The sequence below is a fragment of the Artibeus jamaicensis genome, unplaced genomic scaffold, assembly GCF_021234435.1.
Source record: "Artibeus jamaicensis isolate MK-2021 breed Jamaican fruit bat unplaced genomic scaffold, CSHL_Jam_final contig_60, whole genome shotgun sequence".
Taxonomy (NCBI): Eukaryota; Metazoa; Chordata; class Mammalia; order Chiroptera; family Phyllostomidae; genus Artibeus; species Artibeus jamaicensis.
In genome coordinates this window covers 4,053,660-4,079,070 of record NW_026521900.1, presented here as the reverse complement: position 1 = coordinate 4,079,070, position 25,411 = coordinate 4,053,660, and the positions used below count along the sequence as shown (strand labels likewise).

The 25,411-nt window shown below is 36.1% G+C and overlaps 2 protein-coding genes across 10 annotated transcripts in view; both read left to right on the top strand.

The window, feature by feature from the left end:
* CASK (calcium/calmodulin dependent serine protein kinase) overlaps positions 1 to 25,411 on the top strand; it is a 490,261-nt gene that overhangs the window by 344,471 nt on the left and 120,379 nt on the right. For all 9 annotated transcript variants that reach the window (XM_037165398.2, XM_037165406.2, XM_037165435.2 and 6 more), the window contains 2 exons: positions 2,699 to 2,782; positions 19,815 to 19,914. In XM_037165398.2, coding sequence (XP_037021293.1) covers positions 2,699 to 2,782; positions 19,815 to 19,914 — 184 coding nt within the window. The remainder of the gene's footprint in view (positions 1 to 2,698; positions 2,783 to 19,814; positions 19,915 to 25,411) is intronic.
* On the top strand, positions 7,049 to 7,869 carry LOC119063994 (proteasome assembly chaperone 2-like). Its single transcript, XM_037165578.2, is given in 2 exon segments — positions 7,049 to 7,069; positions 7,072 to 7,869. Coding segments are annotated over 2 exon segments (819 nt in total).

The window sequence follows — 25,411 nt, the reverse complement described above, 5'->3', positions numbered from 1 at the left end:
TTCAGTGCTTGGGATATAGTTAAGTACTAATTTAATACTTAATCCCTTCTAAATGTTTATGACCCCCCCCAAAATATTTTATTTCCAGCCCAGACCTATTCTGATCTTCAGGCTTATTTGTCCAAGCACCTACCTGAATCTCCACTTGAGCTTTATGTATCTCAAGCATAACATATCCAAAACTGAAGTCCTGATCTCTTCTCCATCTCACCCTCTCCCCAAAATCTATTTTATCTGCAGCCTTTCCCACCTCAGTGGGTGGCAGACTTCCAGTTACTTCTAGTTGAAAACCTTGGTGAAAACCTTGGAGTCCATGACTCCTGTCTCTCCCACACCCCACATCCAATCTGTTAGAAAATCCTGTTCTAGCTTCAAAATATATTCAGAACTAAGAACTTCTTTTCTTGGAAAGACACTGTAAAAGAATGAAGAGACAAGCCACAAACTGAGAGTAAATATTTCCAAATATATATTTGATAAAGGACTTATATCCAGAATATATAAAGAATTCTTAAAACTCAATAATAAGAAAACCCAGTTCAACATGGGACAAGATTTGAACTGACACTTCAACAAAGAAGATATATGAATGACAAATATGCACATGTAAAGTTGCTGAACATCCTTAGTCATTAGGGAAATACATATTAATGCCACAATGAGACATCTGTGCATACATGTATCGGAATAGCTAAAATGAAAAAGACTAACAGCACCAAGTGTTGGTGACAATGTAGAACAACTGGAACTGATAAACTGCTATGGAGATGTAAAATGGTATAGCCTCTTTGCAAAACAGTTTGACAGTTTCTCAAAAAGTTAAACATACTCTTATAAATAAATATAATCCAGCCATTCTGCTCATAAATATTTACCTAAGAAAAATGAAATGTATGTCCATACAAAGACTTGTACATTAGTGTTCATAGCAACTTTATCTGTGATAGACAAAAATTAGAAAAAACCCAGGGTCCTTCAACAGGTGAATGGATAAACGAATTATGGGGTATCCTTAAAATGGAATACCACTCAGCAATAAAAAGGAATGAATTATTGATACACATAACAGTATGGATGAAGTGCAAAATCTTTATGCTGAGTGAAAGAAGCTGGACAATAATGAGTACATAGTGTATAATTTCATTTACACTAATTATACTGTAGTAAAAGTTCTGGGAGAAAATAAAACAATATATTCAGAGTTGACCTTTTTACCCTTTCTATTTTTTCCATCTGATTTCATCCACCACCATCTCTCCCCTGGATTACTGCAATAGCCTCTTACCTGACCTCCCTCCTGCTTTTTTTTTAACCCTCAGGCTCTTCCAATCTATTCTCAACAGAACAAACAGAGTGTCCCTTTAAAGTTGTTAGATGATGTCACTCCAGCTCAAAACCCTCTAGTGGCTCCCTCTCCCTCTTAGAATAAAAGCCATAGGTCCTTTGTGTCCTACCCAAGCCTTGTCACCTCTCGCATCTGATCTACTATTTACTCCACATATGGGTCTCCTTACTAGTTCTTGAAAATTCCAGCCATACTCTCTCCTTTGGGCCTCTGCATTGATCTCTCTACCTAGACCACTCTCTCATCTCTTTTGGATGTCACCTTCTCAATTGGGCCCACTTTGACCCCCCTATTTTAAGTTGCAGTGTTCCCACTGCCTCTTACTATACTTTACTTTTTACTTTATTCCATAGCACTTTTAACATACTCTATAATTTATATTTTTTGAATTTTCTTATCTTCTCCCACCAAAATATGAGCTACATGCAGGCCTGAATCTTTGTTGATTTTGTTTACTGGTATATCCCAAGTACATAGAACAATGCCTGGCACATAGCAGGCTCTCAAGAAATATTTCTAAAATGAGTACTTATAGCCTATAAATCTTTAAGATACATTGAGAAATTAGAGTAGAACCAAAATGGGGGGATGAAAAGAATGGCAAGTACATTGAAATATACATAAGGAATAGTTGAGACTACTGGAGATATTATCACAGAGAAGAATGGATTTAGTGGAAATCCATTCTTAACTACTGAAGGGGTATTATATGCAATAGGTAGTGTTTGTTCTGTGATGCCCCAGAAGATAGAGCTAGCCCAAGCAAGCCAAATTTGGGTCCAAGATGAGTAAGAACTTTTTCACTTTCTTAAACTTGTAATGGGCTGCCATAAAGTAATGATCCACTATTGGACAAGGTCAAAGAGGATGATCATCCATCCAGGATTGAAGAGGATCCCACATGGGGAAATGTTTGAATTAGATGGCCTTGAAATTTGTTCTAGTTTGAAGGTGCTGTGATTTTTTTTAAATCCATTTATTCTTAGCAACTCAGACTGCTGAATCAGTTGTGAATTTTTCAGATGCTCATTTTACCTGACAAGATCATATCAACGGTAACTTCATACCTTAATTATCATATGATTAATTAATTAGCCATATGTCTGAAAATTACATGCCCCATTATTTCAGCCCTTTATTATTGCTGAAAATAAAATATTATTTTTCTAATAGTTTTGACCTTCTTATGACTCATTTAAGAATGTTTATTAGTATCGTGGAATAAAACCTCCAGCCTGCCAAAATTCAATCTAGGTTTCACATTTAATAATTTTGACTTTATCATTTGTTATAGACTAACCTTCTTCACTTTTAGAACAGTTATGAGTATTTATTGTCTTTCTTCTTTTATAGGAAAGAGATCGTTATGCTTACAAGATTCATCTTCCAGAAACAGTAGAGCAGCTGAGGAAATTCAATGCAAGGAGGAAACTAAAGGTAAATTAAAGAAATCATCAAAAAGCCACACAGATACAGTTGATGATGATGTTTTTATTCTGTTTCAGGGCCCATGAATATATCCTAGTGTTAACTATTGTTTTTCTTATAGCTAAATTCTCGCTCCCCAAAATTACCACCATTTCAATAAGATTTTTTTAAAGATTTTATTTATTTATCTTTAGAGGGAAAGGAAAGGAGAGAGGGAGAGAAATAGCAGTGTATGGTTGCCTCTCATGCGTCCCCTGCTGGGAACTGGCCTGCAACCCAGGTATGTGCCCTGTCTGGGAATGGAACTGCGATCCTTTGGTTCACAGGCCCATGCTCAATCCACTGAGCTACACCAGCTGAGACTAGATTTTAGTTTTTTAATCATGTAAGGTAATATGTAAGTATGAATCTAAACAATGTTATAATAAATGGAAGATTCATCATATGTTAAATTTGTATTATTTAAAATTTTTATAGCAGACATCAAATTACTTTAAAAACAGCAATTTATTATTATTATCTATGATTGTTTTCTCAAATATTTTGATCAAAAACATGTGGGTTTAGTCCTGGCCAGGTGGCTCACTTGATTGGAGCATCATCCTGTATATCAAAGAAGTTGTGGGTTCCATTCCAGTGAGGACACATACCTAGGTCTCAGGCTCAATCCCCAGTTGGGGTGCATACAGGAGTCAACCAGTCACTGTTTCTCTTCTCTCTCTCCCACTCTCTCTCTGTCATCAATAAACATATCCATAAGTGAGGATTTAAAAGAGAGAGAGTTTAGTTCAATGGAAACAACACTGAATTAGAATTGGAACTAGGATTGAATAGCCATCGCAAAGCAGTAAAAATCCCCACTACCTTGGTCTACTAGAAAATATTTTGATTACTTTTCCCACGTTTTTTTTATTCTTCTTAGGTACCTTTCCACTTTTACCACTCTCTTTATCCTCTACCCAACCAAAAAACAAATTTTGGTAATTGCAGCCCCATATGGGGAAGCCCACTTAACTTTAAAAGGTTTTTTAAAAGACCCAACATAAAATAATGGAGTCTTTTCAGCACTGAGAAAAAATTATATGGAATGCATTTCCCCCTCCCTCCAACAGGGGAAACTATTATATTACGGTCTTAAAACTAACTTACGTTTGAATTGCTTTTGACTACTGTAAAAAAATTAACTGTGTCTTCTAAATGGTTGATTAGTAGTAGTCCTTAGTCATGTGACTTCTTGCCAACTCTAAAACTTTTCTTTGAAAGTATTTTCATATCTGTCATAAGTTGCAATAATATTATCAAGTTGTGAAATATCTAAATGATTGTATACCACTCTAGATTTATGAGAACATATGAATTTTGGGGAAACTATGTGTGTCACAATATTATCCTATGGAGCTGAACTAACTGTCCAACATGATAGCTACAAGCCACATGTAGTGATATAAATTTAAATTAATTAAAATTAAATAAAATTAGCCCTGGCCAGTGTGGCTCAGTTGGTTTGGGTGTCATCCTGTACACTGAAAGACTGTAGGTTTGATTCCCACCAAGACACATAGCTGGGTTACAGGTTCAATCCCTGGTCCAGGCACATGTGGGAGGCAGCCAGTCAATGTTTGTCTCTCACATTGATATCTCTCTCTCTCTCTTTCTCTCTAAAAGCAATGGAGGGGTGTCCTTGGGTGAAGATAAAAAGAAATAAACTTAAAAGGTCAGACTTGCAGCCAAGATAGATGTGTAAGTAGATATGCTTTGCCTCCTTGCACAACCAAAAGAAGGATAACAACCAATTTGAAAGCAAAAACCGACCAGAACTGCCAAAAAAAAAAATAAACTCTATGAAGTCCAACAACCAAGGAGTTAAAAAAGAAACATTCATCCAGACTGTTAGGAGGGGCAGAGATGGGACGCCAGAGCAAAGAGGACACTCAGCAAGGTGGTAGTTGGCAGAAATGGAGGTCCCACATTCACATGCAGATAAAAACTGGAAGGAACAACTGGGGAGTGAGACAGACTACAAAACCCAGGGTTTCAGTGCCTAGAAAATAAACCTCAGAACCTCTGGCTGTAAACCCCTTTATGGGTTGAGGCAATGGACGAAACTGCTAGTCTCTCAGGAGAGTCCATTGGAGGGGCCCACAGCATCCTAGAATGTACACAAGCCCACTCACCGAAGAATCAGCACCAGGGCAACACCTGGAAGGATGCCATTCACTTGTGGGAAGTGGGAAAAGTGACTGAAAGCAGGGTGAGAGTCAAGCAAGCAGCATTTCTCCCTCTAACCACTCTCCCACATACAGCACCAAACAGTGCAAAGGGGGTTGCCCCACCCTGGCAAGTACCTAAGGCTGCACCCCTTACAATATAACAGTCTGTGCCAAGACCAAGAGATATGGCTCAAGTGAAAGAACACATCAAAACTCTAGAAAAAGAACTAAGCGATGAAGAGATAGCTAACCTATCAAATGCAGAATTGAAAATACTGGTAATCAGGATGCTCAGAGAAATGATTGAGTATGGCTGCAAAATAAAGGAAGAAGTGAAGGCTATACAAAGTGAAATAAAGGAAACTGTACAGAGAAACAACAGTGAAGGGAAGGAAACTGGGACTCAAATCCATTATTTGAAACAAAAGGATGAAATAAACATCCAACCAGAACAGAATGAAGAAAGAAGAATGCAAAAAAATAAGGAGAGGCTCAGGAACCTCTGGGACAACTTTAAACATTCCAACATTTGAATCATAGGGGTGCCAGAAGGAGAAGAACAAGAGCAAGAAATTGAAAACTTATTTGAAAAAATAATGAAAGAAACAGTATGGAATTTTCTCAGAAAAATAAAAATCGACCTGCCTTTTGACCCAGCAATTCCACTGCTGGGATTATATCCTAAGAATCCTAAAACATCAATATCAAAGAACCTATGCACCACAATGTTCATAGCAGCACAATTTACAATAGCCAAGAGTTGGAAGCAACCTAGGTGCCCATCAGTAAATGAATGGATCCAAAAATGGTGGTACATATACACAATGGAATTCTATGCTGCAGAGAGAAAGAAGGAGCTACTACCTTTTGCAACAACATGGATGGAACTGGAAAGCATTATGCTGAGTGAAATAGGCCAGGTGCTGAAAGACAAATACCATATGATCTCACCTTTAACAGGAAGCTAAACAACAAAACAAACAAGCAAGCAGAAAAAAAAACAAAGACACTGAAATAGAGAATAAGGGGATAGTGACCAGAGGGGAGAAGGAAGGGAAGTTAAGGGGAAAAAGGGGGAGGGATTTGGAGGAACAAATAGGAAGGACACAGGGACGAGAACTAAGGGGGGTGGAAATGGGAGGGAGGTGGGGAGCAAGGGGCGGGGGGAAGCTGGGATGGGAAAAATAGACAAAAAACTGTACTTGAAAAATAACTAAATAAAATTTTTAAAAAACTGTACTTGAAAAATAACTAAATAAAATTAAAAAAAAAAAAGAAAAGGAAAAATAATGAAAGAAAACTTCTCCAGTCTGGGGAAAGAAATAGACATAAAAGTCTAGGAAGCTCAGAGTCCCAAACAAGTTGGACACAAAGAAGGCCACACCAAGACACATTATAATTAAAATGCCAAAGATTAAAGATAAAGAGAGAATCTTAAAAGCAGCAAGAGAAAAGAAGAGAGTTACCTACAAAGTAGTTCCCATAAGACTATCAGCTGATCTCTCAAAAGAAACCTTGCAGGCAAGAAGGGGCGGGTGAGAAGAATTCAAAGTTGTGAAAAGCAAGGACTTACATCCAAGAGTACTCTATCCAGCGAAGCTATCATTTAGAATATAAGGGCCGATAAAGTGCTTTCCAGATAAGGTGAAGTTTAAAGGCGTTCAACATCACCAAGCTTTTATTACATACCATGTTAAAAGGACTTATCTAAGAAAAAGAAGATGAAAGCTATGAATAGTAAAATGACAACAGACTCACAACTATCAACAAGTGAACCTAAAACAAAAACAAAAACAAACTAAACAGACAACCAGAACAGGAACAGAATCAGAGAAATTGAGATCTCATGGAAGGTTATCAGCTGGGAGGGGGAAGGGGAAGAATGAAGGAAAAGGTACAAGGAATAAGAAGTATAATGGGTAGGTACAAAGTAGACAAGAGAAGGCTAAGAATAGTATAGGGGGATTCGAGGTCTCACACACTGCTGGAACTTGCGATTTTTGTTTTTCTCACCTCGTTCCTGCCAGACCAGGGCTTACCTCCTTTTCCCCACTTCAGTGTGACCATGTTTGTTCCCTGCTTTGTTCCCAAGAATCAGTCTTCAGTTTTGCGGGTTTCACCCTCTTGATGCCAGCAGTATCCGTTGGAAATGCTGGCCAGCTTGCAATAAATCTAATTATTTCTACACTGAATATGTCTAAGATTGGTTACTTCTATACCGATTGTCTTGTGCCGATGGTTGGAAACAATCCATATGCAACATCAGAAGAAAATTCAATAGAACTCAGTATAAATGCTGAAGAATATTCATTGCCTTCAAAGAAGCTAGTGGCTCTTCAGTTAAGATCCATTTTTATTAAGTATAAGTCAAAGGCATTCTGTGAAAAACTGCTTTCCTGGGTGAAAAGTAGCAACTGTGCCAAAGTTATTGTTCTCGCAAGCAATCATTCATATCATCATAATGATCTACAGCTTCGCAGTACACCTTTCAGATACCTACTTACACCTTCCATGCAAAAAAGTGTTCAAAATAAAATAAAGAGCCTTAATTGGGAAGGAATGGAAAATTGCCCATGCATTCCTGAAATAAGTGATTCTGAGTTTTGTATCCATGCTCCTGGTGGAGGTATCACAAAAACACTCTATGATGAAGGCTGTTCTAAAGAAATCCCAATGGTGGTTCTGCTGAAATTTGTTTCAGAAAGAGACAATATCCCAGATTCATTAGGTCTTGTTGAGTATCTTAATGAATGGCTTCAGATAATCAAACCACATCTACAGTGTGATGACCCCACAGCATCTGCCTTGCCATGGAAAATGCCAAGTTTTTGGAGATTACTCTTCGGTAGTGGTCTTCCCCCTGCACTTTTTTTTATCTGTTTTTAGTTTACACCTTATGTCCTAAGACAATTGTGTCCTCAAAACTGTTAACTGTATAAAAAGCAGTATTATCTACCATATCAGAAAATAATCTTTACTTTTCACAGAAAAAAATGAATTAGCAAAAGCTAGTTGTTGCTATGGTTTTTATCATGTGCAACAAATGTAAATTTTGTACAATAAAATATTTCCTAATTAAAAAATAAAAAAGAATAGTATAGGAAATGGAGAAGCCAAAGAACTTACATGTATGACCCATGAACATGAACTAAGGTTGGGGGGATGCTATAGGGAATGGGGGTACCAGGTGGAGGCAGTTAAAGGGGAGAAAAATGGGACAACTGTAATAGCATAATCAAATACTTAAAATGAAAAGGTCAGTTCCTCAGTCACACTAGCACATTTCAAGTGCTCAGTGACCAGTGGCTACCGTATTGGACAGTGTAGATACAGGGCATTTCCATCATTGCAAAAAATTTTCCTGGATAGCACTGCTGTGGAGCAAGGGAAATTTTCTCATGTCATTGCTGAGGATGGTTATTCCTAGTTAAGGCTTTCTGCCAGTTGTTTTTGCAGCAGAGGTTCGAACTAGCTCCTATTTCTTTGTTTTACAAGTCCTTGGCAAAACTAATTATTAAGATGGTGCCCAAACAAGTTTCCCAAGACTTTTCATTTGTATGCCTTGATATACACCTGAACCAGTATAGCCTACAAAAGAAAAATATCGTATTATCCAAAGTGAATTTTGGTCAGCTGTTTTTGAAGTTAGTTCTCCTCCCCTCTCCAAGAAAGGTGAATTATGCTACTTTCTCAATTCTTCCTTAAAGTCTTCTTAATTATAATGCCGCTTTGGCCTGTATGACATTACTCTGGGGTGGAACTTTTCATTGCTAAGTACAGGCCTTTTACCATATGGCTCAGATTTGCCCCAATCACAAGAAATATGTGCAGTATTTCTTCTGCCACAAAATCAGACTTGGGCCTAACCTAGCCAAAGTGGTGACTAAGATTTACTTGGACAGGGCCAAGCTGTCACAGCAGAAAGGGGTCATGTGAATTTACCACATCCCTTTGCTGTAATATTTAGAGTTTCATGACCCATGAAACAACCTGGAATTAGGGACATCAGCAGACTTATGAGTTTTTCAGCTTCTGCTACAGCTGTATCCTTTTGAGTGATTCAGCCACTCTGCTTATAGCATGCTACACCTAACCTCCTCAAGGAAGTAATTCTTATTCTGCCTTTTCTGCAAGTTTCTAGAATAGAGATTGCAATTTCCCTGGCTTCCAGAGCCCACCACACAAGTTATTTTCAGACGTGAACAGTTACATACCATCCTTCCACCCAGGCACTGTTTTTAACCTTTTTGAATGGTGGGCAACAAGGGAATTTGTATGACTCCCTTTGAAGTGATTAAAAGGGAAGTTCACAGAAAGCAATAGAAAATTACTTTTGTTCTTAGTCAGAGGTAGGAAATTTTTATTTTTGGCGGCCAGAAGAAAAAGAAGAAATATAGCATTATAGTAAAAGAGTGGGATCTGGAGCTACATTGCCTTAAGTGAATCCTGGCTCTGACACTTAACAATCTGTGTAAACTTGAGCACGTTATTTAAATTCTCTGTGCCTCAATTTCCTTATCTGTAAAATGGGGATGATAATAACTAACTTATATGGTTGTTGTAAGGTTTTAATGAATTAATACATTATAGCAGTTAGAATAGTACTAAGTAGTTATAAGTGTTCCATAGATATTATTTGCTTTTAACATTATTTTTGTTATTGTTTTATTGTGATTTTCATGTTAATACCTTTGATGTGGTACTTTATATATAACTGTAATCCCTTAATGGACAGTCCATACCATTTTAACTTCTTTCCAGTCACTGACAGTAACATTTTAAGGTTTTTAAAGGTTTTTATGTATATAAAACACAAAAACTTTAATTGGATAATCCCATTTTTGTATTTCTTCCAGAGTAATTACACTTAGACATTTCTGATCATTTCAATCATTTTCCTTCACAGTATCTAGAAAGAGAGGATCTTATATATGTGATATATTATCATACTCACTTCTTTTCCATTACTTTCCTCTAGTATCATATCCTTTCTGTGATATATATTCTTTTTTTAATCTTTTTTAAAATTGTATTTAGTTATTTTTCAAGTACAGTTTTCTATTTCTCGCATCCCAGCCCACCCCACCCCATGCTCCCCACCTCCCTCCCACTTCCACCCCCCTTAGTTATTATCCCTGTGTCCTTTATACTTGTTCCTCTAAATCCCTCCCCCTTTTTTCCCCTTAAGTTCCCTCCCCTCTCCCCTCTGGTAACTGTCCCCTTGTTCTCTATTTCAGTGTCTTTGTTTTTATTTTGCTTGCTTGTTTGTTTTGTTGTTTAGCTTCCTGTTAAAGGTGAGATCATATGGTATTTGTCTTTCAACACCTGGCTTATTTCACTCAGCATAATGCTTTCCAGTTCCATCCATGTTGTTGCAAAGGGTGGTAGCTCCTTCTTTCTCTCTGCAGCATAGAATTCCATTGTGTATATGTACCACAATTTTTTGATCCATTCATTTACTGATGGGCACCTAGGTTGCTTCCAACACTTGGCTGTTGTAAATTGTGCTGCTATGAACATTGGGATGCATAGGTTCTTTTGGATTGATGTTTCAGGGTTCTTAGGGTATAATCCTAGCAGTGGAATTGCTGGGTCAAAAGGCAGGTCAATTTTTATTTTTCTGAGAAAATTCCATACTGTTTTCCATAATGGTTGTACCAGTCTGCAATCCCACCAACAGTGAACTAAGGTCCCCTTTTCCCCACAACCTCTCCAACTATATTCTTTAGAGCAGTGGCTCTTCAAGTGTTATTCCCCTGATCAGCAGCATCACTGTCACCTAAGTGCTTAATAAAAATACAAATACTCAATCCTCTAGTACAATTAAGTAAGAAAACAAAATAAAAGGCATCAAGATGGGAAAGAAAGTAAAATTGTCTTTGTTTATAGATAACATGGTTCTGTATGTAGACAATCCTAAGGAATCTCTAAAGAACTATTAGAAATAACAAGTTTTAGCAAGGTCACAGGATACAAAATCAGTATACAAATTTGAATTGTATTTCTGTATATGAGCAATGAATAATCTTCAAATGAAACTAAGAAACAATTCTATTCACAATAGCATCAAAAAGAATGAAATTCTTAAGAATAAATATAACATCCTGGCTGTTGAGGCTCAGTTGGTTGGAGCATCTTCCCATAAACCAAAAGGTTGCAGGTTCAATTCCTGGTCAGGGCACATGCCTGGGTTGTGGGTTTGATCCCTGATCTAGGCGCATATAATCCCCACTCTGGGTCCGTACTCCAGTATGATGTTTCTTGGATCAATGTTTTTCTCTCTCCCTTCCTCTCTCTCTAAAAGCAAAGATAAAAAGGTAAAATATCCCTGAGTGTGGATTTAAAAAAAACAAATTTAACAAAAGAAGCATAAGTCTTGTAAACTAGCATTGCTAAGAGAAATTAAAGAAGATCTAAATTATAGCCACAAATTAGACAAATATATGAAGGCGAAACTAATTGAAATGAATGGAATTGCACAGGACACCAATAGCAATGAAAAGGAAACTGGGACTCAAATCAATGGAGTGGACCAGAAGAAAGCAAATAATGGCCAAACAGAAAAGAGTCAAGAAGCAAGAATTCAAAGAAATGAGAAGAGTCTTAGGAACCTCCAGGACATCTTTAAACGCTCCAACATCTGAATTATAGGGGTACCAGAAGGGGAAAAGGAAAAGCCACCAGTGGAAAACTTATTTGAGCAAATAATAAAGGAGAATTTCCCCAATCTGGCAAAGGAAATAGACTTCCAGGAAATCCAGGAAGCTCAGAGAGTACCAAAGAAGTTGGACCCAAGAAGGAACACACCAAGGCACATCATAATTACATTAGCCAAAATTAAAATGAAGGAGAGAATCCTAGAAGCAGCAAGAGCTAAGGGGACAGTCACCTACAAAGGAGTCCCCATCAGACTGTCAGCAGATTTCTCAAAAGAGACCTGACAGGCAAGAAGGGGCTGGAAAGAGGTATTCCAAGTCATGAAATCTAAAGACCTACAACCAAGATTGCTCTATTCCAGCAAAACTTTCATTTAGAATGGAAGGACAGATAAGGTGCTTCTCAGATAAGATCAAATTCAAGGAGTTCATCATCACCAAGCCCTTATTATATGAAATGTTAAAGGGACTTATCTAAGAAAAAGAAGTTAAAGAAACATGAACAGTGAAAGGACAACAAACTCACAGTTATTAACAACCACACCTAAAACAAAAGCAAACTAAAAGGACAGCTAGATCAGGAGTGGAAACATAGAAATGAAGATCTCAAGGAGGGTTAGCAACAGGGGAGTGGGAGGAGGAGAATGGGGGAGAAGGTACAGAAAATAAGTAGCATAGACAGTAGATAGAAAATAGAAGGGGGGGCAAGAATAGCATGGGAAATATAGAATCTAAAGGACTTGAGACACATGGCCATAAACTAAAGGAGGGGTAATGGTGGGGATGGGGGGGTAGGGTGGAGGGGAATGAAAGGGGGAATAGAACAACTGTAACAGCATAATCAATAAAAAAAATTTTTTTAAATTAAAAGAAGATCTAAATAAATGGAGAAATACTTAATGTTTGTGGATTGAGAGACTCAATATTGTTAAGATGACACTTCTTCCCAAATTGATCTATAGAGTCAACAAAATCTCTCTCAAAGTTTTAGCAGAAATTGACAAACAGATCCTAAAATTTACATGGAAATGCAAAGGACCCAGAATAGTGAAAACAATCTGTAAAAAAGAACAAAGTCAGGAGACTCATACTTTCCTATTTCAACATTTACTGTAGTTATCAGGACACCGTGGCACTTTTACAGTATAAAACTAGATATGTACATTATGGGACAGAATTAAGAGTACAGGGATAAACTGTTATATTTATGGTCAGTAGATTTTAAATAAAAGTGCCAAAGCAGTTTATTAGGGAAGGAATAGTCTTTTCAACAAATGGTACTGGGGCAATTGTATAGCCACATGCAATAAAAGACATAAAAGGCCATATATTGGATAACTCCATTTATTTACAGTAGCTATAATAAGTATTTATATCTGTAAATCCATAGAGAGAGAAAGCAAATTGGTGGTTTCCTGGTACTAGGTAGTGACTGCTTAATTGATATAGAGATTGGAGGGGCAGGGGATGAGGATGTTTTGGAACTACACAAATGGTGGCCGCACATTGTGTGAATCTACTAAATATCACTGAATTGTACACTTTAACATGGTTACTTTTATGTCATGTGAATTTCACATAACCCACTTTTGATACCATGTAACAAAATATTCTTAAATACTAGCTTTCACTTGGGCACAATTGAGGGATGTGAGTTACTACATTCCCATAGAAACAGTGGCTCACTGCACCACTCAACTCATTCGAGAGACCGCCACCTCCTCCCTCAGCCCCAGGCATGCAGGTTGTAGGGGTATGTGTTTATTGGAAAAACTCTATGGGTGATTCTGATATGTTCACCTTATTGAGAGTTATTACTCTAAAGCACAAGCTGTAATGGTTCTACAAAAATCCATCATATACATATATCACAATTTAATTAACCAGCAGTCAGACATGGAGATTGCTTCCAGTTTTTCATGGCCATAAATGCTATTGCATTGGCTATTTTCATTAATACATTTTTGTGTAGCCCAAGCTGGTGTAGCTCACTGGATTCAGCACGGGCCTTCAAACCAAAGTGTCACCGGTTTGATTCCCAGTCAGGGCACATGCCTAGGTTGCAAGCCAGGTCCCCAGTGTGGGGCCCACAAGAGGCAACCACACATTGGTGTTTCTCTCCGTCATTCTCCTTCCCTTCTCATCTCTCTAAAAATAAATAAATAATTTTTAAATAAATAGATCTTTGTATAGCTCTGATTTTATTTTTAGGGTAAATGTTCTTACTGGAATTGTTGGCATTAAAGCATATACATGTATTTAAGATTTTTGATCTCTATAAATAACCTGCCCTCCAAAGGCTTATACCCAAACAGGTATTATTGATAATGGGTCTATTGTTTTCCTTGTTGAACCTTTTTCTCATTAAGAAAGTTTTGTGAAACTCTTTCATGCCAGAGTAGAAAACATTACTCATTTTACTTTGCTGAAATTTCAAGACAGTTACTCATTATTGCTTATAATAGTATCAACGTTCCCTCTACAATCAAAAATTGTTCCTTTCCATATTTGTACTTTCATTTTAACATGAACAACAGGCTACTGAAGACAACAAATCCCTAATGAGAAAATTATTTGGATAAGTAGAAAGTATAATATCATTTTCAGACTATGTCTCAAACTAGATTTTTAAGAAGTTTATGGATCCCTGCATGTGATTTGAATTATTATCATACACTTGTTTTTATTCTCTTTTATTTCACTATTTTACTTTACATCTGTGAATGATGATGGCAAATTTCTTTTCTCCATTTTGGTAACCAGACATTTCATATGTTGGTCTCGGGGTTTGGGTTTTTGCCCTTTTATAGAATTTTAATAGTTCAATTTTTAAAATCCTACAAGGGTGTCCAACCTTTTGGTGTCTCTGGGACACACTAGAAGAAGGGTTGTCTTGGGCTACACCTAAAATACACAAACACTAATGAAAACTGATGAGCAAAAAGAAGGTTTTAAGTAAATTTATGATTTTGTGTTGGGCCATATTCATAGCCATCCTGGGCTGCATTCACAGCCATCCTGGTCTACATGTAGCCCAGAGGCCACAGGTTGGACACCCCTGCATACTTCCTTTAATAAACTACATAGGCCTGAGCATATGACTAGATATAATAAGGATCCTATTTTCTCAAACTGTATATTAGGATCCATGGGACACACTGCAATCTAGGCCATGTAGAAAATCTGTGCTTTGTGTTACTCTTAAGGAGGCACACCTGTACTCTAACCCTAGCTGTCACCTACTTGAAGGACTTGCTGAGCAAGAGGCAAAGGGTGGTGGAAAGGTGGGAAAGGGGACTACCAGGTGTCTGAGTATCTGAATTTGTCTACCTAGGAAAGAGGTTCAGGAAGAAATCTATTCTAGAAATTATCCCTTTTGCTTCATGAATCATCTCTATATTTAGAAAGCAAATTTCCCTACAGTGAAGTATGTGAAAGAAAATTCTGTATAAGGAGCAGCAAGATTCTGTATTTGGGTAAGTTTATTACAGTCAGTTCAGGACATGGTGAGTTGAGTCCATGTGATTCAATTTAGGGGATAAAATTATTTATTCCTTGTATATACAGAAAATGAAGGATGATTCTGATAACTGTCTCAAATTTTTTCATATTGATTTTGCAAATTGCAGAAGTATAGCCTGCATGCATCTCTGACTTACCAGTTGGTCTCAGGCTAGTGAACTTTGCAGGACTAAAAACAATTTGTTTAGGAATGCTGTTTTCCAATACTTCATAGAGCTGCTCTATCCAATGCAGTAGCCACTAGACACATGTAGGTTCTTAAATTCTAATTTTAATTTATTAATATTAAATAAAATCCTGAATTTGGTTTCTCAGTTGCAGTAGCCACATTTCAAGTGCCCGAAACCACATGTGACTGATGGCTACTGTATTGGACAGCCCAGATATAGAACATTTCTATCTTTGCACGAAGTCTTATTGCCCAGCACTGCTATCTGGAGTCTTGACACCTCTAAGAGTAATGTTTACATGTATGTAGCACCTTTCGAGAAATCTACCAGCAAGCTCTAGTCGCTGCCTTTTAGCATTCTTCCCCTTTCTATTAATCCAACAAGAGCTAACTTAAGGATTTATCAAGGACCTTTGTGCCCTCATGAAAGGCAACATTTACATACAGTCCCCTGTAGTGTGGGCTTGTGTAGAGGCAGTAGGTCAGCATAGCATTTGTGGGTGCCAGCTACTCAGCAGTAAATGTAGTGTCTAAAATGCACCTTTGATTCTAAAAACTGAAAACTATTCTAGTATGAGGAGTTTCATAAATAATTAAATCTTTGATCTTGATTTTATATTGCTTTTACTAAGCAGTTCTATTAATTTGTGATTCTGAAATGTAGAATTATTACATCCTAAGTTAGGCAATGTGACTTTAAGAGTTATGTAAATCAAAAGACAATCTTCATAAAGTACTTTGCACAGATCAAAAGAGTTCCTAAGATATCGATGCCATATAATTGCTCTTCAATATAGTCATATTCACTACGCTTATGAGTCTCATTTTTTTCCTTCAGAGATAGCATAGCCTTCTTTAGTCATATATCCCTATTTAATGTTATAAAATTCCAGGTTTTAGACATGTGTTTAGCATATGTTTGAGTATCATATGTATGTAGGCTATGCTGACTATACTGAATGATAACTTTGGCTAAGACTATAAGGAGAGCGATTGGAGGTTCTGTTATAATCGGTGATCTTGCCTCATCATTTAGGACCTAACTCTTAAATTTAATCAACTGAAATCCTTTAACATTTCTACCTTGGAAAGATTTTCCAGCCTTTTTGTCATCTCTGTTCGGCCTCACCCTCTCCAAGTTTAATGCTTTGAGTTCAATGTTCTGCATCCTAATAAGATGACCCTCTCTTGAATTCTGTGTCACACACATATTTGTATGTCCCTGTGATGGGTTTCCTCCCTCAGTATATTGCACTGTGACTGGGTGTTACCTTGATACTTGGGTATAAAGCTAGTTATTCAACAATTTGTATTCGTGTTGTGTATTTAAACTTGTTAAAATGTTCTTGGCCTTATGCCTATCAGACTTCATGGTTCTGAGCTCAGTTATGGGGCACCAAAAACATAGTACATATTGGTTTTTGCTGTTGTCTTCAAGTCAGCTATACATCTGTATTCAACTCTCATGTTCCTTACTTTCTAACTTTGTTGTCTCCTTCCATACATTTAGTAGTTTAACTTAGCAGAAGTCTGAGTTAACTATTTCCTTGTTTTCCACTTCCTTAAATGAGACACAGAATCATTTAGCTGGGAGCATTCCATTTTAATATTTGACATGTGAATTATAATTTTGATTATGTCCAGAATTAATTATTTGTAGTTCTCTTTTTCTTTGAGTTTAAAATCTATCTTCTCCTTTCTAGGTTAATTTGCTTAGTAGAAAAGTTGCATCTTTAAAGTTGCATTATTAAAGTTGCATCTTTAATATTAGTTATCTTAACACATTGTGAATATTCTTCTTTAATCAAAGTTGATATGTTTTACTCTCAAAACATACTAAATTATGCCTACTAAATTAGATAGAAAACTTTTTATCAAGTATTTAATGATGCAGGCAGTTTTACGAGCTACTTGTATAAGATCTGAGCTCTGTAATAGCAATAGTATATAGTACAGGGGTTAGCAAACTTTGAACTGGGGACCAAGTCTGATCTACCACCTATTTTTACGTATAAAGTTGTATTGAAACACAGCATGTATATTCATGTGTGTATTGTCTATGGCTGCTTTCACACTCTAATGGCAGAATTGAATAGTCGCAACAAAAACCATATGGCCTTCAACCCTAAAAAATTTATTGTCTAGTTCTTTACAGAAAAAGATTGTTGACCCCTGATATAGCAAAAAACCCTTGAACTGGGAATAGTAGTTAGAGGGCATCAATTCTGTCTATTCTTGATTCTATCATAAAAATGGCATCAACCTTAACAAGTTGCTAAGCCGCTGTGAACCTCAGTCTCCTCATCTGTAAAATGAGTCTCTTAAAATGAATCATCTCTAAGGTTGACTCTCAAACTCTAATAAAATTCTATAAATCCATAAAATGTTTCAGAACCATTTTTGCAGTTTTACTAATAGCTTTGTGCTGAAAATTTGAACCACAAGTGCAGTCACTAAGTTGAGACAAGTAAACAAACAAAACCACTCGTCATAAGACAGATAAATTAAGAACTTGCTGCTACCGTTTCAAAAGAATTTACCTTACAGGTAAATTCCAGGTTTCAAATAGTGCTTTCTTAATAGTATAAGTACTTCTAGATCTTTGACTTCAGTGGTAGCTAAAACATGCCTTGAAATATAAAACTAACATATTAAGAAACTCAATTGAACTTCATTAGGAAATAAAAATAAAGCATCTCTAAAATTTTAGTTTCAGGGTGTGGGAAACATGATTTGATTTATAAAAATTCCATCCCCACCCAGCTTTTAGGGAACATAGATAATATGTAAAGTGAAATAATCTTCTATTGTAGAAGAAGAACTCAGCATTTTCATCATGGTAGCCAACCATAGAATTCTGCACAAGAACTTCTCTTGCATTATCCCTAGAGTTTGGGACATCTAAAAGTTGCCTGGAATGGTATCATCAGGATCACTTTTCTGTTTTGGTTTTTCGTCTTTTTTGTGGGTTTTTGTTGTTCTTCTCCTCTTTCTGCAGTCTGTCTCTTTTTCAATTTCTGTTTGTGGAAGGAAACCCTAACATGATTCCTCCCCACCAAGAAAAGAATCTTGCAGAAATGTATTACTATTAGTGTTTTCATATATGTATTAAATGCCTACACACATAAGAGATTTGTCTTTCTTTTCAGAAAAAAAATCTAAGAGTTTAATATTTAAAATTTAGACTTAAGACAACTTAAGTGAATTGATGCTTAGGTTACCTAAATGAGCCTTTCTTGCCTAGACCAGCAAAAATTTGTGCTCATGTTCTAGCTACATATTAGTAGGGTTAGGAATGATTTACATTTGCAAAATACTTTACAATTTGCAAACACTTTCATATACATTATGACTTTTAACAAATCCTATAAGGTAAGTTATGCCAGTTTTAATATCCTCACTTTACAAAGGAGAAAACCCAAAGAAGTTAAATGATTGACTCAAGTAGCCTATGTGGCCAGAAATTATAGAGCCAAGGAACATACCTGCAGTATTTAACACTTTCACAAAATATCCTTTACAGGTTTGCTTGTTATTGAAACAGTAATTCCCAGCCAATTTTCCACCCAACTGTCCTAAGGGATGTCATACACTCAACATGACGGTGATTCTCAACTAGGAATCAGGAGAGGCTATGTGTAATTTAAGAGTCACATGGTAGTTGATTCTTCTTTGTGACCTGATTGAAAAATAATATACAAGAATAATACATAGTCATTGTTAACAATGAAAGGAAAGAGGAAAAAAGAAAAATGACTCATTCCTACTTCCCATAATTATTACTAATAACATTTTGATATATGTTCAGTCTCCTATATTTATATTAACCTGGTTTTTTTCCAAAACTGAGATCATACTATAGATTGTTTTAAAAGCTTTTTTTATCTAATTCATCACAAGTATCTCTCCATTTCATTAGATATTCTTCTGAAGTAGCATTTTATAGAGACTGCAGAATATTCCAGTTGTAGTGCATGTTTGAGTTCAAGATGTAAATGGTATATACTTTTGAAATCACCAACAGTGTTATTCTGGTATTTGCATATGTGATCGATTTGAAGGAATCGAAAATTATTTAAAAGCTACCCCTTTTCACCCTGGCCAGGTGGCTCAGTTGGTTGGAGAATCATTCTATGTGCCAAAAGTTTGTGGGTTCAATTCCTGGTCAGAGCACATACCCAGGTTGTGGGTTCCATTCGTAATTGGGGCACATACAGGAGGCAACTAATCTGTTTCTCTCTCACACTGATGTTTCTGTCTCTCTCTCTCTCTCTCTCCCTCCCCACTCCTCTCCTCCCTTCCTCTGTCTCCAAAATCAATAAATATATCCTTGGATGAGGAAGATTAGAAAAGAAAAGCTACTCCTTTTCTAGCTGTCATCTTTTGTGTATTTTACTTTCTGAATAATCCTTAAATAACCATTTGTTAACTAACTTTTATATTTATGTATTTGTTTTAATAGATTTTTTATCTCTTTGCTTTAGGGTGCAGTACTAGCAGCTGTGTCAAGTCACAAATTCAACTCATTCTACGGGGATCCTCCTGAAGAGTTGCCAGATTTCTCCGAAGACCCTACCTCCTCAGGTAATTGGATCATTCATCCATTCACCAGGGTGAATCATTTCATGTATACATCTTTTCTCTTCTATTCTAAATAAACTTTTTTTTCCGTGAATGCAGTCAGATCCTCCAAGGGATTCTAAGGAAGTTTGTCAGCAACCAAATCCCATCCACATGTGTCTGATTCCTTTTAATTTTAATACCAGAGTTGCTCTTCCCTACTGCTCCAAAAGCATCATTCCACTTTTTTCTTTTTACCTCAGAAATAATTCTTCCCCTTCCCCCACTTCAGACCCAACATTGCGCTTCATCCAATCAAACATTGTAGTCGATATTTTTGGATTTTTCTGATTACCTTCTACCTCAGGGAAAAGTTCTGATGTAAGGTTTTCCCCATGTCAGCCATAGCAGATCAGACCCTGGGACAGCACTGCTTTTATTTAGATATTTAAATGTAAAGTTGTCTTGTGAGTTATCTCTTGAAACAATTTACAGCTTCTTCTCTTTTTGTAAAGTCTGTAACTTGGAGAAGAACACAGAAGAAGAGTTACCTATTTCAATGAAACGTATATAGGTATTTCTGGAAAAAAAAAAAAAAACCACCAGTGTTCACAAAATTATATTATAAAATGCTCAGATTTTGATCTTACAAGTGAGGTATTCTCAAGTATCATTTATTAAAACTCCAGAGGATCCATATATATGTATATGTAAGTGCATGTGTGTTACAGTTTTTTAATTTTATTTATATGTTCCTTTATTAATTTAATTCCTGCATCATATGCCCTCTGCCCTCAGCTTTTCTTCTTTCATTAAAGTCCCTCAGTATTTGCAATGTGGTTGACTTTGCACTGCTGATTTGATTTTTGTACTCTTAAAGTGGCTCATTCAATATTCATATTTTATCACTGGAATGAAGGCCTACAGCCCTTCCTGAAACATGAGTTGTTTGTCCTTCACAATTAGCAATATAGAAAGAATGGATGTGCTAATGCTTCTTTCCTATTCAAACGAAGAGCATTGGTCAGTATTCGTGCTTCTTCCTTCCTCTGTTTATATACCAGTATGTATGTGCACATATATGCTTACATGTTTATACCTTATACAAGATAACAAGATCAAGTTTCCCATTCCAGCAGCTATACACAGGTAGGGAAAAAGTAGGTTTACAGTTGTGAGTACACAAAACACAGAGTTTATTCTTGTATTATTATTTATTAATTATTGTATTATTTTCCATGCAAACAACTCTAAACCTACTTTTTCCCCACCCTGTAGTTCCTCATTTTGACTTTTACCAATTGGGATGTGAGCCTTCCTCTTTTGAGTGAAGGTGATTTCCAAAACATTCAGAGATGGGAATCTTAGAGAAGAGATTCTGAGGAGAAGGCCTTGCTGTTTTCCTCTGGTTCAACTTGGTAATTGCCCAGAGCCCTACGCACAAAAGGCAAGGCCCTAGTTGCATTTATACATATGTTCCCCAGTGCTCCCTATTGTTTCCTGTCAGTCTTTTTGTTCCTATCGCCTGTAGCTTTCTGTTGTTGTTCCCTAGCTCACAACCTCTTTCTTTTCTCCTCACACTCAGATTACAATTGAACCTATCTCCAGGGAGTAGATCCAGTAATGGTTTTATGATATACTGTGACTATATGACATAGTCACACACTTGAGATATATTCAGAGATTTTAGATCCAAATCTCTAATGCCATTTTCATCTTTAGAAATGGGCCTACACAGCAGTGTGGTCCTTGTAATGACCTCACAGACGTGACCATTAATGTTTCCCCTTAGTATGCACCTCTCCCTAATAAGAGTATAATGAGCTCTTCTTTCCTTTCTGTGAAAAGTTGGGTTTTTATTTTAGGGAAAGTGATTGTCTTTAGTTATAGACAAGCTTATTTTTATATTAAATACCTTTTATTGCCCATTTTTGTGCTTTTTGGTATAGTCTCTAAGTGATGTGGTTGAAATAGTTTCTGATTACAGAACTTCCTTTTTAAACAAAAGTAGAAATTTGTTACACTGTCCTGCACTTAGTCTGTAAGCCCTCACTTGAATTAGTTGTTCACAATTTTGCATTTCTTCTTCCCTTTCCTGAAGTCACACCCTATGTCTTTTTTTTTGTCTTTTTTTCCTTAATTTCTGGATTTTAATGATCTTGTAAGCAGTCTATATCTTCATTTGATGTGCTAAATGTCTATCTTTAAAATATTTTTAAATAGCACTGTCCAGATGCTACAAGTAAAAGATAGAAGAATTACTATGCACTATTTTTGTCTGGTCAATTACCCTAAATGAAGAATAAATTTTTATATTCTTAGAAGTCAAAGAAAGGGCTGAGCACACAGGCCTGGAGCTTCTAGCCCAGCCAAGAGGACAGTAGCCCTGGCATCACTTCATCTTTGATTCCAATAAAAGATCATTTGCTTTGCCAAAAAAAAAAGTCAGAAACAAAGAAGAAATTTGAAAAAATTCTAATGTCTTCTTAACTTTACCATAACTATCAGAAACATGTTTCTAAAATTAATTTTTAAGACCAAGTCATTTAAAGGGAGGCATTGTACTATTTTATCAGCATTATTTATTAATAACTATCCACCAGCAAGTTTTCTTTTCTGCAAGCAATGGTTGTATGCTTGGTTAACCAAAAACTATCTTGGATTCCCATAAGAGCTGTACACTTACATAAAGTAACTCACTTATATTTTTTCATCTATTTTATTTTTAACATTTTCATTAATTTTCAAACCTAAATTCATCTCTGTTTAATTATAATCCTTAAATTCTATATCATTTATTTTAAGTTCCCAATGTTATCCTTTCCACTGTCTTTCTGTTTAAATTTTCAGGGGTTTGTTTTACAGTACAAAACACAGAGTACCTAAAAGTTCTTCCAAGCTCATGGTAGAAAGAGAAAAATGATCATAGAGCATGTGTTTGTAGAGCAGAGGTAAAGGGCAGGAAAGGAGGAGTTTGAGAGAAAGAACAGTGAGTGTAAGGTCACCAACTGCCCTTCCTTGAGATGACTGTTTTTCACCTTTACACAATGCCTTTTCTGTTCTTTCTATGAAGTAATAATAAATTATACATAATTAGGGTTTTTAATGACTTGTTTGACAAAATTAAAAGCTTGATAATTCTATTTTGCCCCCCCAAAAAATTCTATTTAAAATCACAATTTAAAAACATTTAAAAGGAAACAACTTCCCAATTTGTCATCTAAACCAGATTCTACATGTTTAGGTATGCGGTTTACATTGTAAAAAAATTTCTAAACAAGAAATTCTTTTCTATTTTGATTATCAAAATTTGTTAATACATTCACTAGAACATGTTTAGTTTAATCTTATGATAAGCAATATATTGTTGCTTTGTTACTAATAATCCAAAGTACGAATGATCTGTTCTCATATTTTACTTCAAAAAAGTCAAAATCAGCACCCAGTATTTTGATAATTGAAAGCGTAAACAGTCCCAGTGAATGTGCTTATGGAACACAGGGGCTCACTTTGGACTCAGCTGGGGGACCATGCTTCTTGTGGCTCATCTACTGGGCCCGATTGTGGCTTGATAACCTGCTTGCTCTAAAATCATACTGTTTGTTGTTTGTCCATATGCTGCCTTCCTCCTAGGACTTCTAGCAGCAGAAAGTAGGTATCCCTTTGTTTTCCTCTAAGGTTTATCTTTTATGCAAAAGTATTTGGCTTTGCATGGTTCATAATCAGCTTGACTTTTTCCTTGGCTGTTTGTGTGTAGATATTTAATTGTGAATTTTAACACTGCCTGATCATAAAATAAAAGCTTGGATATATTGATTTCTGGAGGCATTGTTATACAAATATTAACTTCTCACTTCTTTCATGAAAGGAAAGAGTCAGTGTTAAAATTTTAATTGCACTTACTATTTCACATCTGAATTTCAAGCACAAATACATTAATTTTGGAAGAAGGGTAACATTTTACTTTATAGTTTGCTTTCGAGAAAACTCAGGGTAAGTGAATTTTCCTTTTGACAGTTACATAATCTGTAAGTTCTTTTTATTACTTTTTGTTACTGACTCTATTTTCAGTTTATTAATATGGCACTATGAAATAAAATACTGAATTTATATCTATTCATGTCTCTTAACAACTTTTACCATCAGAAAGAACATGAAAGAATATGAATAATATAATGGCTATATTTTAATTACAAAGGGATATAATTGAGTATGGGAGAATATTAAAGTAAAAGGCATGAAATAAATTGCACACATGCATACACACACACAAAATGAATAAAAATAAAGCTCAGGTAAACCAAGTAAGATAGGTGGACTATGTCAATGTCAGTTCTGGTATTATTATACTGTAGTTTTATAAAATGTTACCAGTGGGAAAACTGAGCAGAGTATATACAAGGGATCTCTATTATTTCTTAAAACTGCATATAAATCTATTATGTCAATAATAATTTCAATTAAAACAAAAGAATAAACCTTTACCTTAATGTTGTGCTTACTGAAAAGAAGGTATATAATAGACAAAGATAAATTAGAAAATCTGGAATCCTGTAATCAAATTCATTGTCACATTTTGTTATATTAATCACATGACTGTGATTTAACACAGTCATGCACCACTTAACAATTGGGATACATTCTGAGAAATGTGTCATAAAGCAGTTTCTTCACTATGCAAACATCATAGAGTACACTTACACAAACCTAGGTGGTATAGCCTACTACTGTTAATTGTATGTGGTACACTTTTATATGACTAGCAGCACATGCCACCATTGTATATGTGGTCCGTCATTGACCTAAACGTTGTTAAGTGGTGCGTGACTGTATAAAAATCTCAGTGAGTGTGTTTGTTATTTGTTGTTATGTAATGAATAACAGCAAAGCAGCATTTATTATCTTATGGTTTCTATGGATCAGGAATCTGGGCATGGTTTAGCTGAGTGCCTCTGGCTCATGATCTCTCATGAGATTGTAGTCAAACTTGTCCAGAGCTGCAATCTCATGTGAAGAGCCATCTGTAGGGGAAATCCTCTTCCAAGCTCACTCATAAGGTTATTGACGGGCTTCAGTTCCTCACTGGCTGTTGGGCCTCTCTCTCCATAGGGCTGCTCACAACATGGAAGCTTGCTTCCTTCAGCATGAATGATTAGAGGAGGATAAAAGTAAGAAAGAGAGAGAGAAAGACAGAAGCCACAGTATTTAAAACCTATTCTTGGAAGTTATATCCTATCACTTCTGTCCTATTCTGTTCATTAAAAATGAGTTAATAAGTCCAGCCCACACTCCAGGGATGAAATTGCTCATACAAGAGAATTAATACCAAGAGGCCAGGATCTTGAGGACCATTTTACAGGCTGCCTACCACGTACAAGCTAATGGCTATTGAAATGTAATACTCTTGCCATTTGTAACTGCTTTTTGTTTCTCCAGATTTAGCACCCCTCTCCTTTAAAAAAAATCAACAGACCTATTGGCATTTGGGAATGAAGGCATCTTGGAGATATCAAGTAGGGCT